This window comes from Thermochaetoides thermophila (assembly GCF_000221225.1).
Source record: "Thermochaetoides thermophila DSM 1495 unplaced genomic scaffold scf7180000011820, whole genome shotgun sequence".
Lineage (NCBI taxonomy): Eukaryota > Fungi > Ascomycota > Sordariomycetes > Sordariales > Chaetomiaceae > Thermochaetoides > Thermochaetoides thermophila.
Genome location: NW_006383036.1, coordinates 1,838,402 through 1,852,048, shown reverse-complemented (window position 1 = coordinate 1,852,048; position 13,647 = coordinate 1,838,402). Strand labels below are relative to the sequence as shown.

The 13,647-nt window shown below is 52.8% G+C and overlaps 3 protein-coding genes across 3 annotated transcripts; 2 read left to right on the top strand and 1 right to left on the bottom strand.

The window, feature by feature from the left end:
- Nucleotides 1-576: 576 nt before the first annotated feature.
- Nucleotides 577-4,655, top strand: CTHT_0055010 (transcription initiation factor tfiid-like protein; the record flags this gene model as incomplete). Its single annotated transcript, XM_006695771.1, has 4 exons — nucleotides 577-3,542; nucleotides 3,599-3,655; nucleotides 3,718-3,927; nucleotides 4,544-4,655. 4 exons carry the CDS (start codon nucleotides 577-579, stop codon nucleotides 4,653-4,655), a joined length of 3,345 nt encoding a protein of 1,114 aa, XP_006695834.1.
- A 5,119-nt stretch (nucleotides 4,656-9,774) lies between these two features.
- Nucleotides 9,775-11,964, top strand: CTHT_0055000 (uncharacterized protein; the record flags this gene model as incomplete). Its single annotated transcript, XM_006695770.1, has 3 exons — nucleotides 9,775-9,830; nucleotides 9,898-10,054; nucleotides 10,123-11,964. The coding sequence occupies 3 exons, from the start codon at nucleotides 9,775-9,777 to the stop codon at nucleotides 11,962-11,964; spliced, it is 2,055 nt and encodes a 684-aa protein (XP_006695833.1).
- Nucleotides 11,965-12,618: 654 nt separating this feature from the next.
- On the bottom strand, nucleotides 12,619-13,511 carry CTHT_0054990 (uncharacterized protein; the record flags this gene model as incomplete). The annotated part of the gene is made up of 2 exons (XM_006695769.1): nucleotides 12,619-13,060; nucleotides 13,156-13,511. 2 exons carry the CDS (start codon nucleotides 13,509-13,511, stop codon nucleotides 12,619-12,621), a joined length of 798 nt encoding a protein of 265 aa, XP_006695832.1.
- Nucleotides 13,512-13,647: the final 136 nt, after the last annotated feature.

The window sequence follows — 13,647 nt, the reverse complement described above, 5'->3', positions numbered from 1 at the left end:
CTTTTCTTTTGATCTTCAGTCTCTCGCAACCTAATGTCAAGGAAGCAGGACTTCAGCCTTCAAAGCGGGACGCAGAAACGCACGGACCATACGCGCCTGGCGGCAGCTTCAGCTTCCCCAGCTCACGACCCACGACCCACACGCGACCGCGCCGACAGTGCGGCTCCAATCTCGGCTCCTTCCCAGTTCGAAGTTCAACCTTGGTTGTTTCGTGCCTTCCAACCATCTGGCCTTTCAACGACCGCTCAACTTGTCAACCCGAATCAACGCTTTCCTGCGCCCTGAAAGCGTCTGCTCCACACAAAGATTTGCTAGATCATTTCCCCTCACCGCACACAAATTTCTCCACGCCGACCAAAGCCGACTTAGTGCACCGCATCGAACCGTTTCGACTTCCGCATCGCACTCGTTCACCTTTTCCGCCTTGCGCAAGCAATTTGCTCAGACGGTTTCGCTCGCTCCGTGGAGGCGTAACTAGCGGCAACCGGGACGCATCAAGAGTCTCGCGGAGAGCGTCCCGTCGCCCTCGGTTTTTTTCTTCTCCGCCAGCGAAAGCACAGCTACTACCCCGCCACCATGGATGACGACGGCGAGATCGACTATTCCACCCTGAACGACGACGACTGGAAGGAGCAAGAGGCTCGCGACGATGAAATCATTAAAAACATCAATGAGCACCTCGCAACCAGTGCTGCCTCTGAACTCCTCAGCAGAATCGAGGCTGGCGAGGCCTTTGACCAAACCGGCAAGGCCGAAGATGCCATTGATTTTGAAGACATCGATTTGAGTGAAGATGAGCTTCCCGACGAAGAGCCTCCGTCGCGCGCGAAGCCTGCTGCCGAAGACACAGCTGATGCGGCCGACGAGAACCCTCCGGAAGAGGAGGAAGAAGACCTTTTTGGCGACCGCCCCACGTCGCGCGACAGCAACCGCGACATCGTAGCCTCTCCTCGCTCCATCTCCGGCGATGGTGAGGGCGAGGAGAGCGCTGATGAACACCAAGCGCCTCGTGAGAGCCTGGCCGAGCTCATGGCTCTCAACTTTAACCTTGACCCGCCCAACTTGGCGTCCAACCAAGACCCTAATATCCCCCCCCCTGCGGAGAACCTTCTGGAGGCCGTCAAGCAAGTGTATCCGGGCTTCGAAGAGAACGCTATCCTCAGCTGGAACCAACTGCTGCGCCCTAAGCAGGCCGAATGGATATCCAAGAAACCCGCCAAGCCCCCAAAGCCCTTGGTGCCGACGAAGTTGAGTCTGGAGCTTGACGTTGACCAAGAAAAGCTTTTCCGCATTCCTGGTCCTGCACAAGTCCCCATCCGCCAAAAGATCCGGGATGCCGAGGCGCGCGGACTGATCTGTCTCGAAGAACCCGAACCCATCGAGCAAGCCGACCTTGAGGTCTTCAACATTGATGATGACGAAGATAGCGAAACGGTTGGAGGCTTCACACTCCGCGACATTGCCCTGGTTTGTGATGACTGGGATTCGATGATACGCTTGGGTGACAGGCTTCCGTCGCCCCAACCTGCCCCTATTCCCGAGCCTCGTCTTGACGACAACATCCTCATTAAGAATGAGGTCGATCCCGATGACGAGGATTGGGATAGAATGTTCCTCAGCACCAACAGCCGGGTTATTCCCCAAAAGCGTCGTGCGCCGCCAAAAGGCCTGCCACCAATCCCACGTTTTACTGCGCCGAACTTTGACAACTTTGAGGAGGCCACTGCCAAGCTTGGCAAGCGCGTTATCTTGGACATGAACGATCCTTACCTGCTTCTTGAAGACGTCGATTCTGAACGACAAGCCAAGCGTCGCAAGGTTCAACACAAAATGGTGCGCATGGCCAATGGCCGCCTGGGTCGTGATCTAACACAGCGCTTCAATTTCTCCAATGATGCCGCATACGAGGCGCTCAAAGAGAATAGCCAGAGCAAGGTCCGCGCTACTCTGTACTCTATCAATATCGAGCACAGCATGACGGCACAGCGCCTCACCTATCCGTTCTATCGCGTGAAGCTGGCTGCTAGCGACCCCCACAGTTATCATCGGCCTCAGTTTCACCCCAAAAAAGAGGCCTTCCTTCCTGTCAGGTTTAAGCCGCCCGCAGTGAAGAGGAAGAAGCTTCTCAAGGGCAAGCGCATTCCCGAGATCTTCCAGACATCCGCCGACCTTTCAATGAATGATAACTCCACGGCCATTCTCTTCGAGTACTGCGAGGAAATCCCGATTGTCCTCTCCAACCATGGAATGGGGCAAAAGATCATCAATTATTACCGCCGTTCAAAGGGCACCGACTCGCGGCCCGAGAAGCGAGAGCTGGGTGAGCCCTATATTCTCATGCCAGAAGACCGCTCACCGTTTGCCATGGTTGGCCAAGTTCAGCCGGGCGAGACTGTTCCGACCCTTCACAATCAGATGTTCCGTGCTCCCATCTTCAAACACACCCCCAGGAATACCGATTTCATCCTCGGCCGGAGCACAACTGGCAAGAACGGCTCGACCTGGTACATTCGAAATATCGATCACCTTTTCGTCGTTGGCCAAACCTTACCATCTATGGAAGTGCCTGGCCCTCACTCGCGTCGTGTTACCAACATCGCAAAGAATCGCCTCAAGATGGTGTCGTATCGGCTCTTGCGTCGCAGTGATAATGTCACCCTCAGCGATATTACGAAGCATGTTGCCGATTCAAACGAGTCCCAGAACCGCCAGAAGCTCAAGGAGTTCCTCGTCTTCCAGAAGGATAAGAGGAACTGGGTTCTTCCGGAGGGAGAAGAGTTGATGCCTGAGTCTGAGATTCGCTCGCTCGTCCGCCCTGAGGACGTCTGTCTCCTGGATGCGATGCAGGTCGGTGCCCACGAGCTTGAGAATGGTGGTTACGAGATCAACGATGCCATGTTCAAGGACGATGAAGCGTTTGACAATATTGGAGATGATCTTCCAGCGGATGCCCTTGCTAACAAGATGGCACCGTGGAGACTCACCAAGGCTTTCATCGATGCCAGCCATGGCAAAGCGATGATCGCTGTCCATGGACCTGGCGATCCTACAGGCAAGGGGCTCGGCGTCAGTTATATCAGGACATCAATGAAGGGCGGATTCTTGGAGCAGCTTCACGGCCCACTCGCCACCTCAGCCGACGCTATTGAGCGTCAGCGCAAAGCCAACGGCGGCCACATGTACAACGTGAAGAACCAGGACACGTTGTATACCGAATCTCTTCGGGACATCTGGGAGCGACAACGTAAGAGCTTGGAAGACACAACTGAGCACGACGACAATGATGTCCTGGCTCAAGAGGACGAAGACGACCGATTCAACGTGCAGAGCCAAGTGCCTGCCCAGTCCACGAATCTTCCCGACGGTGTTAGCCAAGTCAGCCAGAGCCAAGCGAGTACCCAGAACCGGAAGAAATTGAAGATCATTCGCGAGATCAAGGACGAGAATGGCCAGACGAGGATAGTTACCGAGATTGTTCACGACCCCGTTGTAATCGCTCAATACTTGAAGAGGCGCCGTCAAATGGAATTCGAGAACATTGAGTGCGTACCCTGCCATCATTCGAAACTGACATGCCAACTAACACTTCTTCCTCTAGTGTCTACAACGCCAAACTGACCGGTGATCCCGAGAAGGATGAGCTAATTCTTGAAAAGTATGTTGCTGTGCTACCCCTTGCGATCCTGAAAATCGGTTTCGCTTACGAACATCCAATAGGGCCCGCATCGAACAGGAGCGTCTTGAAAAGAACAAGGAACGGCGTAAGAAGCGAGAGAAGCAAAAGAAGCTCCAACAAAAGATGCGCGAAGGAGGCGATATCTCTATCCTCGACGAGGACTCTCCAGAACCCTCCACCGAAAAGGTTACCGGCACCACGAGGAAGTGCGCTAACTGCGGCCAAGTCGGCCATATTAAGACAAACAAAAAGTACGTATGCACTGGATGTCAGAGTCACTTTGACGATGGAGTCAGTTTAAGATCTGTGGTTCTCCAGACTGCCAGTGGCAGCGCGATTGGAAACCAGCAGCAAACGCTGCTGCAACAGCCTCACAAAGGGGGATTCTGGTCGCCTCCTCCCTCTCCCCCCCTCCCCCACAAACCAACCCAACATGAAAAAAAAAATCTTTTAGCTCTACTACGGAGAAGGACCCTTTCCAAGAACAGGCCCGCGTCCGAGCAGAGCAAGAGAGATCGGTTCTTTGACCCAAGCAAATGGGACATGACAACTTTCAGCCGCACGATGGATGCTGTTCCCAAAGTTCCTTGTATTGCAAAGGCATATGAAGACAGTTTACGAAAGGATCCTTAGGCAGGTTACCGCCTTTGGACCTTGAGGAAGGTGTCAAGTGCTTCTCTATGGTTTCCGGAAGAATCATCCGGGGCTTGCTTGGGAAGGGTAGCGCTCCGCTCCCTTCATGCTCTTTCTGGACTCGTTTTCCCTATCTTTTTTTCCCTCCCCCCTTTTCCCCCCTCTTTTCTCCATGGAAGATAATCGTCAACTTTTGAATGACCAGGTTGCTAACGATTAATCAACGAATGTCAGGCTCTGCCCACTTCTTAACGGCTCACGTCCCCAGAACCAGAACCCGGATGACGCTGCTAGTTTGGGGTCGACCAATGCTCCTGTTGCCGCCAGCTTTATCAGCCTTAGTTAGGTGAACCATTGACACTATATGGCAACCTAGTTGAGTCAACCTTTATTTGGGCGACATGTACTCAAAAAGACATACAACACGCCATTACCAGGCCATTACCAGTTAAAATGTGGCCTGACGGAGATGGTACAAATTCAAGGGGTAGTCAAGGTGCCTTCACCCATGTGTTGGGTGTGTGGGGGTTAGCCTCTTGTACATCAACTGCTTGAGTTGGTGGCAAGGGCCTGCCTTTCATGCCAGGCAATTGAGACGAATTTCCTTTTTTTAGGAGTGGGGAGGGTTGAACTATTTTGACAGCACACTTATGGATCTCCATGCACTGCTCCTTTTCTTCCAAGGGCACTTTGTCACCGGTTGGCTTACTGGCAGCATGGTTGGTTACCTGGAGTACTAGTCTTCCTGGCGATCTGCTTACCGGACCGTCTGTTGGCGGCGATCCGGGAGGACCGGAAGATTCAAGTGATAGGGTGGGATTTGGATGGCCACGACAGGATGATACCACTTGGTCTTTTTCACTAAGCTGTGTATCAATCGAGGAGCGGAATCATCGATCTCCTCCTTATTTGTTCTCTTACTCTTACATCGCATAGCATGACATGGGCAGGGTTGAATGGAGGATGGGTCAACGGATGAAAGGGTCTAGTTTGGACTGCAGGACGGTTCATCAAGGGGTTACGGGTCAACAAACATTGGCTTCCATGGCGTCGTGGATGAATCATACCATATATGGGATACTTGGGTGTAGTGTTTAATCAACTTCAGGCTGTTGCCACCTGGGTACCGGGCTATACTTGGTGCTCTCTTGTTTGGTTTGCCGAGTCGCAGTGTAAGATGTGACTGAGTCCGATGACGTGGTCCGCTGTTTCGTGCTGACAGCAGCATCTGCTCCTCTCTAAAGATGGGATGTCTGCCTATGTACACCAACCCTGGCAATCGGATTCTCGCATCACTTTTTGCTCCAGTCTTTTGCTCTCTGCTCTCAGGGATTGTTTCATGATATGTTTAGTTCCAGAGATTTGCAGAAGGAAGAGTGCCGCTCCATTCCTGAGTTAAGGGCGAGACAGGCTGCTAAGGAGGGCATGATACTACCTTTCAGAAAGCAGTGAGATCCATTCCTACATCAATAGCTGCAAGACAAGCAGTGGGGGAATAATTTGAAATTACCTGTTCTAGTCCGGTTGGGAAAAATTCTGGGAAGTGTTGGGAACGAGCCATAATATTGACTCGGGTCTTGGATGGACATTTGCTTCCAGAGCTACTTGAGAGGTGATTTTCTTTTTCAGCAATTCAGCTCTGTTCGGATTCCATTAAGCATGCTTGTTTGAACCCATCTTCATATAAATCATTGATTCTAAACTGAAAGTCTGCAAAGTGACCACCGTGCTAGGTACATTTATGGTGGTACAAACCGGCGCAAGTCATTAAGTTGTTTTGCTTCGGGCTTCTTGACGTGCTTAACTGCTTTACGGCCAGCCAGATCTCACCAGCTTCGTCTCGTCAGGTAGAATGAACCGAGCGTTTACCGCGCCATGGAAGCGCAGTGTGGTGAGATTTTACCCGTGCGCGGGAAAGCACCGGCGTTTGTGTTTGGGTATCCGTAGGTTGTGTTGGTCTCCCGGATATCGGTACCGAGGATCACATACGCCTTGCGACCCTGCCACTCCTTTTCAGCCTTGCTGATGAGGGTCTAAACTTGGAGCTCAACAAGCGCAGTGTGCCATCCATTACCGATGGTGCGGCGGTTCGATCCGGCAATCTTTTGCCATGCACCGAAGGTTTTCTCTTAAACTCTGTAAAGTTGCTAATCAACTCTAACGGTGAAACGATAGTGAGAAATGGCGTGCGTAGACGGATGCGTGCAAGGTACCTTGTTGGATGAACATGCATCCTCAGCGATCGACTTCACATAAACAGAGGTCAGGGCGATGAAAGAGTGATTGATATTTTGTTTCTATGTTTACAATGGCTTAATCTATCTTGCAGCTTAACCGCCGCGCCGAGCAGGAGTTGATGTGAGATGGCGCCTTTACCAAGGCTTTGGATCGAAGCGAGTTTTGCTGTAGATGGGGCAGAAGTTCTAAACTGAGTGGACAATACAATCTATTGTGAGCCTCTTTCCATTTCAGGAGCAGAGGACGTCAAATGGGCTGATATGATTGGAGACAGCAGCTGGCGAGGGGAATTTGGATACGTAGCAATGTAGAACGGGACTATATTGGCTTCTGCATGTTGGGACTTGGATATCAACTAGGTAGTGTTCTGTCCCTGTTGGTTGGTGGAAACTGTCGATACAAACCTGGATGATAAAAAAACATCGGTAATGCAACATTTGGATCGCTTGTCCATGTGCTTTTCAGAATTCGCCGACAGGGCTGATTAACGGGCAGCCGTTGAAAAAACTCACCAGATGGAGTTTTCGGATGTGTGACAAGAAGCGTGGAGCAGTGCGGGAGCTGCAAGTGATGTTGCTAAAATTATCTAAAAATAGAGCCGACAGGGCAAACGTGTGGGGTCAGAAATCGGGCTAATTGTCAATTTTGCCCAATTATGGCGAGTTTAACCCTTCCGGCGCTTGCAAGAGCCCTGCGGGCAAAATGGCGGCGGCCGTTGACCAATCATTTGTGAGAAACTCCTCGGTACTCGTAGACAGTCGGCCAATCATCTCATGGGAACGCAAAGCGGAGTTCTGATTGACGCGGTGACGAGCACTAATTGCTCCACCTGGGAGGGCTGTGCCTGACTGCCACAGCCCAAGGCGTGCTGCGGGCGGGGAGGGATGCGAATGGCAGGGTTTCGCAGGTGAGCAGCGGGCTGGAGGAGGAGCGTGATTCAACCCCTCAACACTATGGGACATCACAAACCGGAAATGCGCAACCTGTTGACTTACTACTAGCCCCGAGAAACCCATGAAACGGTTTTCCTCTTAGCTCGACCTTTTTGAATCGTTTGCTGTTCTGGATGCATCGCAACCGTTTTGAGTAACATGTTGCTTAGCAGCTCAGTAACAACCCGTAATCGGGCTACAGGCGTTTAAGTGCATCCAGGCTTCTTATGCAGTCTGGCTAGGAAGACTGCCTGCAAGGATTTCCGCGCTAAGGCTGCGGCAGAGAGCGTTCCGCTCGACTGGTAAAACGTGGTTTGCCTTTTGGCCCCCAGTGTCCGTCCTTCTGAAAGGCTATAGGCAAGACTAAGTCAAGGGCCTAGCTGCTGGAAACCGTGCGAGACTTAGAGCGATAGGTAGCTTTAACAGAATTGTAGGTTCCATCTGAATCGATATTCATTGTTTGCGATGCGGCTCTTCACAACCAGTCTCAACAGGCGGGCCTGCTGTGGGCCGAGCGTTGAAGGCCGGCAACGGAGCCCTCTCAGGCGAAAGAACACCCCCTCCCCACCGTTCAGTCGGATCTGGATTGTTTGAGATTTATGAACAGCCGAGCGAAAAGGAGGGCGGACAAGCGAGGTCTTGGCTTCGATCTTGCCTAAGATGCAGCCTTGTCTTCACGCACTTTGTGCGAATGAGAAGTCCACCTCACCAGCATCATGATGTCTGCCCAGCAAGTGTACATACTGATTACATGCTTTACACTAATTAGGCTTCCTGCTCACAGATTACTAGGTTGTGGGTTCCAGGAGATGTGTTGCTAGAAGTTATCGAAAATCTACGTTTTGACGGACTCCTTAAGACTGATACCGCACAATCCAGGTTCCGTTGCTGCATTGCAACCGGATCATCAGTGATCTGTGAAAAGTTCAACCGGATATATTGATTTTGATTTCCATGTGCGCCAGCCGGACGCTCCATCCCCATTGCTACAGAAAAATCAGCCTGTCAAACGGCCTGTATCACGAGTTGCAATCTTCAGAGTGCAGATCTCTTCGATGTTCGTATTTCCTACAAAATTTCTCTTGCTCCGTGTGATCTCACCAAAAGGCTCACCATCTTGTCTATAATCAGACGAAGTTGTAGTCGTCTCATCAGCGAGAAATCTCTGACGCTCCTCTGTTTGGAGCTTTCGTCAATACTTGCCGATGCTTGTGGTCTCTAGACTCGACTGTCACACGCAACGAAACTCGGACGGCTTGATCAACAATAGGGCGGCCACCACTCTCCAAGACCAATTTTTTGTACACGATTGCCTGTTCGAGAAGGACGCTAGCCTTGGTCCGGCTCCACAAGGGTGCAGCCCGCTCGAAGTGGTGGGTCTGCCAAGCCTGACTCGTGGCTTTTGGCTTGTCTGAATCGGCATGCTGTCCCCCCAGGCGATGCCTTTTCAATCCCTTCCCACCGCCCGCTTGCTCACCCGCCGCTCGCTCCCTCGTGCCCGCAGCTCCAGTGCCCACACTTCCATGCCGGGCTGCCCACACGTTCTGTCTCTCTTCCTCTGATCTCACAAGTTCGATCTATTATTAGCATCACCAGATCCAGCCTCACCTCCACGCAACCTCGAGCCTGGAAACTGCACGCACAAGCGTCGCTGCAGGTACGGAGTGCCGGCGAGATACTATATCCTAGATACTGCTGCAGCGCGCGTCCCGTCCTGTGATTAAACAACGACGCCGTCGCTCAATTGACGTCGGTTGTTGGGCTGCTCTGCTCGACTCGATCAGGGACAAGCAGCACGCAGCACGCAACACGCAGCGAGCAGCGAGCAGCAAGGCCGTGCTTATTAGCTCGACCGAGTTTATACAAAATCTCTAGCCTGCCCTGGCGGCCCTGCCCCATCATCTCATTGCTTCAACACTTGTCACGACAGTGGTCCTTTCTGTTCTGGTCTGCATCTCCTCCATCATCCACAGAGACTTAGACGCGGCAAATCCAACGCCGGTCTCACGCGGCATTCCATCCACGCCCTGCCCTTGGGGTCCTCAACGTCTCTGGCGCTCCCTACTCTCGCCCTGTTTTTTGTTTGGGGTCCCCTGCCCCTAGCTCGCCTAGCTACCACACTGCACTTACACCACGTCGCCGTCTCCTTGGCCCGACTTGTTGCCGTTGGTGTTATTTGCCGCTGGCCGATACCCGACACTACTACTATCTACTTAGGTAGTCGCTAGCATCGGCTTGCTTTTCCTCTCCTCTGCCCTGGCTAGTCCATTCTCGCCCCGTTAGGCGGTCGGCAAAATGGGTCGCAGGAAGATCGAAATCAAAGCTATCAAAGATGACAGAAACCGTTCTGTGTAAGCCTCCTATCATTCTTCAATCCCCTCCTTGACAACAGCCGCTGACTTGATGTCTCGCCAATAGTACCTTCTTGAAAAGAAAGGGAGGTCTCTTTAAGAAGGCGCACGAGCTGTCCGTACTCTGCTGTGTCGATGTTGCCGTCTTCATCTTTGGCAACAACAAGAAGCTGTACGAGTATTCGTCGACTGACATGCGGGAGATGATCACACGGTACACCTATGTAAGTTGTGCTGTGTTGTTTGGGCCGTTTGAGCATTCTCTCGGACGTTGTTCCTAACTTACCATCAGGCTCTGCAGCATGGCGGGCCAAACGAACACAAGGGACCGCAAGACTTCCAGACAGCGGCAGCAGACGACGAGGAGGAAGACGATGACAACAACAACAACAACAATAACAATGGCACTCCGCCCCAGAACGAGACCGGAATGGAGTCTCAGATGGTCGTCCCGCCCTTTCAACCACAAGCCCAGTTTCCGCCGCAAATAAGGCATCAACACGCTCCTTCATTGTCTCCGCCAATGCCTAACGGTGCTGTCTTCGGGGCCCATCCTGCAAACGCTCCTCGTGGCCATACCCCGCAGCCCCAAATTGGCTCTCGTCCAGCATCGCGGAACGATATTCGCAGAATGCCCCCGAACATGGTGACCCAGCCAGTCGTCTCACAGGCCCCTCCTCAGCCAGTAAACGGCGGGTACGCCTACATGCCGCAGCCTGCCATCTATAACCCTCAGAACGCTTCGCTGCCCCCCAGCATGCCAACTCATGGTCTCCCGCAACCCCATCCGCAGTTCCCGTATTCTCAACCAGCACCTCAACCCCCTCAGATGCAGCCTTTTGTTGAGGACCAAAGGAGGCCGCAGCCGTCTCCGGCTTTTCCTCCACCCCACACGCAGCCTACAGCACCACGGCATTCTCTCTCTCCTCCCCAGCCTCCGGCGCCACAGTTGCCTGCACAGTTCCATCCGCAGCCTGTAACCCAGATGTCTGCAGCTCCGTCACAGCCTCAACAACCCTCTGCTCAACCTCAGCAACAATCACAACCAACAGCTCACCAGATGCAGACCCCTCCTCAACCTCAGCAGCAATTACCATCTCTGCCGCCACCACAAGAGACGTCTCACAACCCGGAGCCGACACGGACTATGGAGCCGCCGCAAATCCAGCAACCGGCTTCGAGTATGCCTCCACCGCATGAGAGCCAACCTCCTGCCCCCCTGGAGCCTAAGCCGATTCAAGAACCAGAACGGCGTCAACCAACTCTACTGCTAGACACCAATATCAAGAGACTACCGCCCCGTGGACGTGGTAGCATCTTCACCCCTATCGATGAAAATCGGTCAGTTCTATCACAGCACCTGGCCGCTTTCGCTGCGGACAAGTCAAGCCCACCAGAGCCCAAGCCCCAGCCTGTCAGCACAAGCGGTTCGAATAACTCTTCGCCGTCGAACGGACAGCGTTCCAACCCACAGATTGTACAGCCTCCTCAGATCACTAGGACAACCTCGCTTTCCTCGACTACAGAGACTGTTTTCACACCGCCATCCCGGTCAAACAGTTTACGCACTGGAGGCCCGCTTGTACGGCCCCGGTTGAAGGTGCAAATTCCTGATGAGTCGGACAATGGCAGCGCGACAGGATCAGCATCCCCTAAGGGCACGACAACGACCAATGAAGCGACATCGCAACCATCCAGGCTCACTCATTGCTCCACTGTCGTCCTTCCTCCGCCGTCTCCGTCAGCTTCTGCTCTCCTCTCGGCCGGCGCGACCGGTCCGCCCAACCCGTTTGCACGCCCCCTGCCGCAGCAGAACAGTAATCGCGACAGTATCGATACGCCCGTCTCGGCTCTTCCGTCTCGGTTCCTCAACACCGATTATCTACCTAGCCCAAGTTCGTTCTACCCTGAATGGAACCTTCGCGGTAGCGATAGCAACACGCTGCCAAGCCCTCTAAACTTTGCCACTCCCGTGGTTGGCACGGGCCCGTCGTTCCTGCGCGATGACCCGGCACCACCACCGAGTCTTCTGAAGAGGAAGAGCCCCGAAATTTCGGGGTCAAATGGGAATAGCGGAGGTGAGGGGTCCAGTGAAGGAAATGACGCGAAAAGATTGAAAGTTGAAGCGCCTTGAGCGGGGCTCTTTTACATTAATAGGTCTGAAAGACCTGAGAAAGAGATGTTCTTTCGGTTGTACAGTTTTTGAGATTTGTTACATTTCTGACATACCCCCCTTCTTGAATACTTCGATGCATTTGGTATATTACGGAAAGGAACAGAATTGGTTGATGTTTTGACTCATTGGGTTGGCTTTCTTTTCACGTCTACATACATTTTTGGCGGGTAGGAATTGGGTATAGGCTGTTAGCTTGATTTTGGGTAACAAAAGACGGTGGACGTATGGATTAGGGCATAGCCAAGCGGGTATAATATTGGCTCTTCTCAGTGGGAACTGGAATTGGACAATTTCTTTCGACTAGTTTGCACAGGAATTAGAGCGTTTTTTTGTTTCAACTGCGGAAGTATCAACCACCTGCTTGAGTGCGCCTAACAAATGTCGCGTGGGCGTCATACTATGGATGCAGTTTCGTCAGTAAGGTGTTTAGGCATTTTTAGGTCATTCTGGATCTTTGCACATCTGGCTCCATAGTGTAAGTACACGGAACTCCGCTAAAATCAAATCAACGGGTATCATTGTCATGTATGTTTTCATGTGTTTTGCCCACACAACTCCACATTGCATGCAACCAATCGACGTCTAACCACAATTTTGTGGGGATCGGCATCTTCAGCCAAACTTGTCATGCTTGCTCTTGACCTTGATATCCAGCAACTTCTCATGATAATCACCCTCCTTCCTTGCGCGTCTCAACATCTTGACTTCCTCGTCGGTCAGCTTTCTGCCAGCAGCCTCTTCCAACTCGCGGCGGCTGATGACCCGCTCTTTGAGCGCCTTCTCTTCCTTGGATTTTTGGACGCGCGGCTTGAAGCGAGCCTGCATGCGGATGCGTAACGTTGTGTGGAAGGTCACGTCAGTCTCGTCGCCACGGACCTCATATTGCTGTTTCTTGGAGTTAGGCGTCTCCCGCACAGTGACAAAAGTGTCGCGCTGTGTCTGGAGCTGAAATGTGCCTGGTGTGCTGGGTGTCGAAATGATATCCCATGTTTCCAGGGGGGAGACGGCATCGGCCGTGGCGCTCAGTACGCCGATCTTGTCGCAGGAGAGGTATCTGCGGTCGCGACGTCAGCGCTGTGGTGGCTAAAGGAAGAGGGGGAGATGGGATTAATCGAAGGAGAAACCCACTTCCCGTGATGTCCTTTCAACCGGAAATGCTCCGTCCCGGGGATCTTGTTGGCTACCCACACCTGGCGCACGTCATGCGGCTCTGCGCTAGACGGGTTACCGTCGATGATATTCTCAATGACAATTGTGAAGACCTTGCCGTTGGCGTCGCATGCTAGTGCCGATGGAGGCTCAGTCGGCAGCACGAGCATCACCGGCCCAGAAATGTCGGAGGGCACGTCGGCTGAGACCCAGCTGTCGTCGGCTTCCGGTTCGACATCGACGGTGTCGGCCGAGGGCTTTGCTGCCTTGACTTCTCGTCCCGTGTCGTCGTCATTAACAGCGCGCTTGCGTTTCTTTGGTTTCTTGTCGCCTTTAAATGTCAGAGGCTTGACCATTGTGAAGGGTGATGAGAGAGAACCTGTGTCGTAGATGTCAAGATGGAGAAAGTCGAAGTTTCAGCAAGCGCGTCCGATTGGGTGCCAAGCTTCTGTGGAGCCCTCAATAAGCGCAAGCGCCCTCCGACCGCATGCT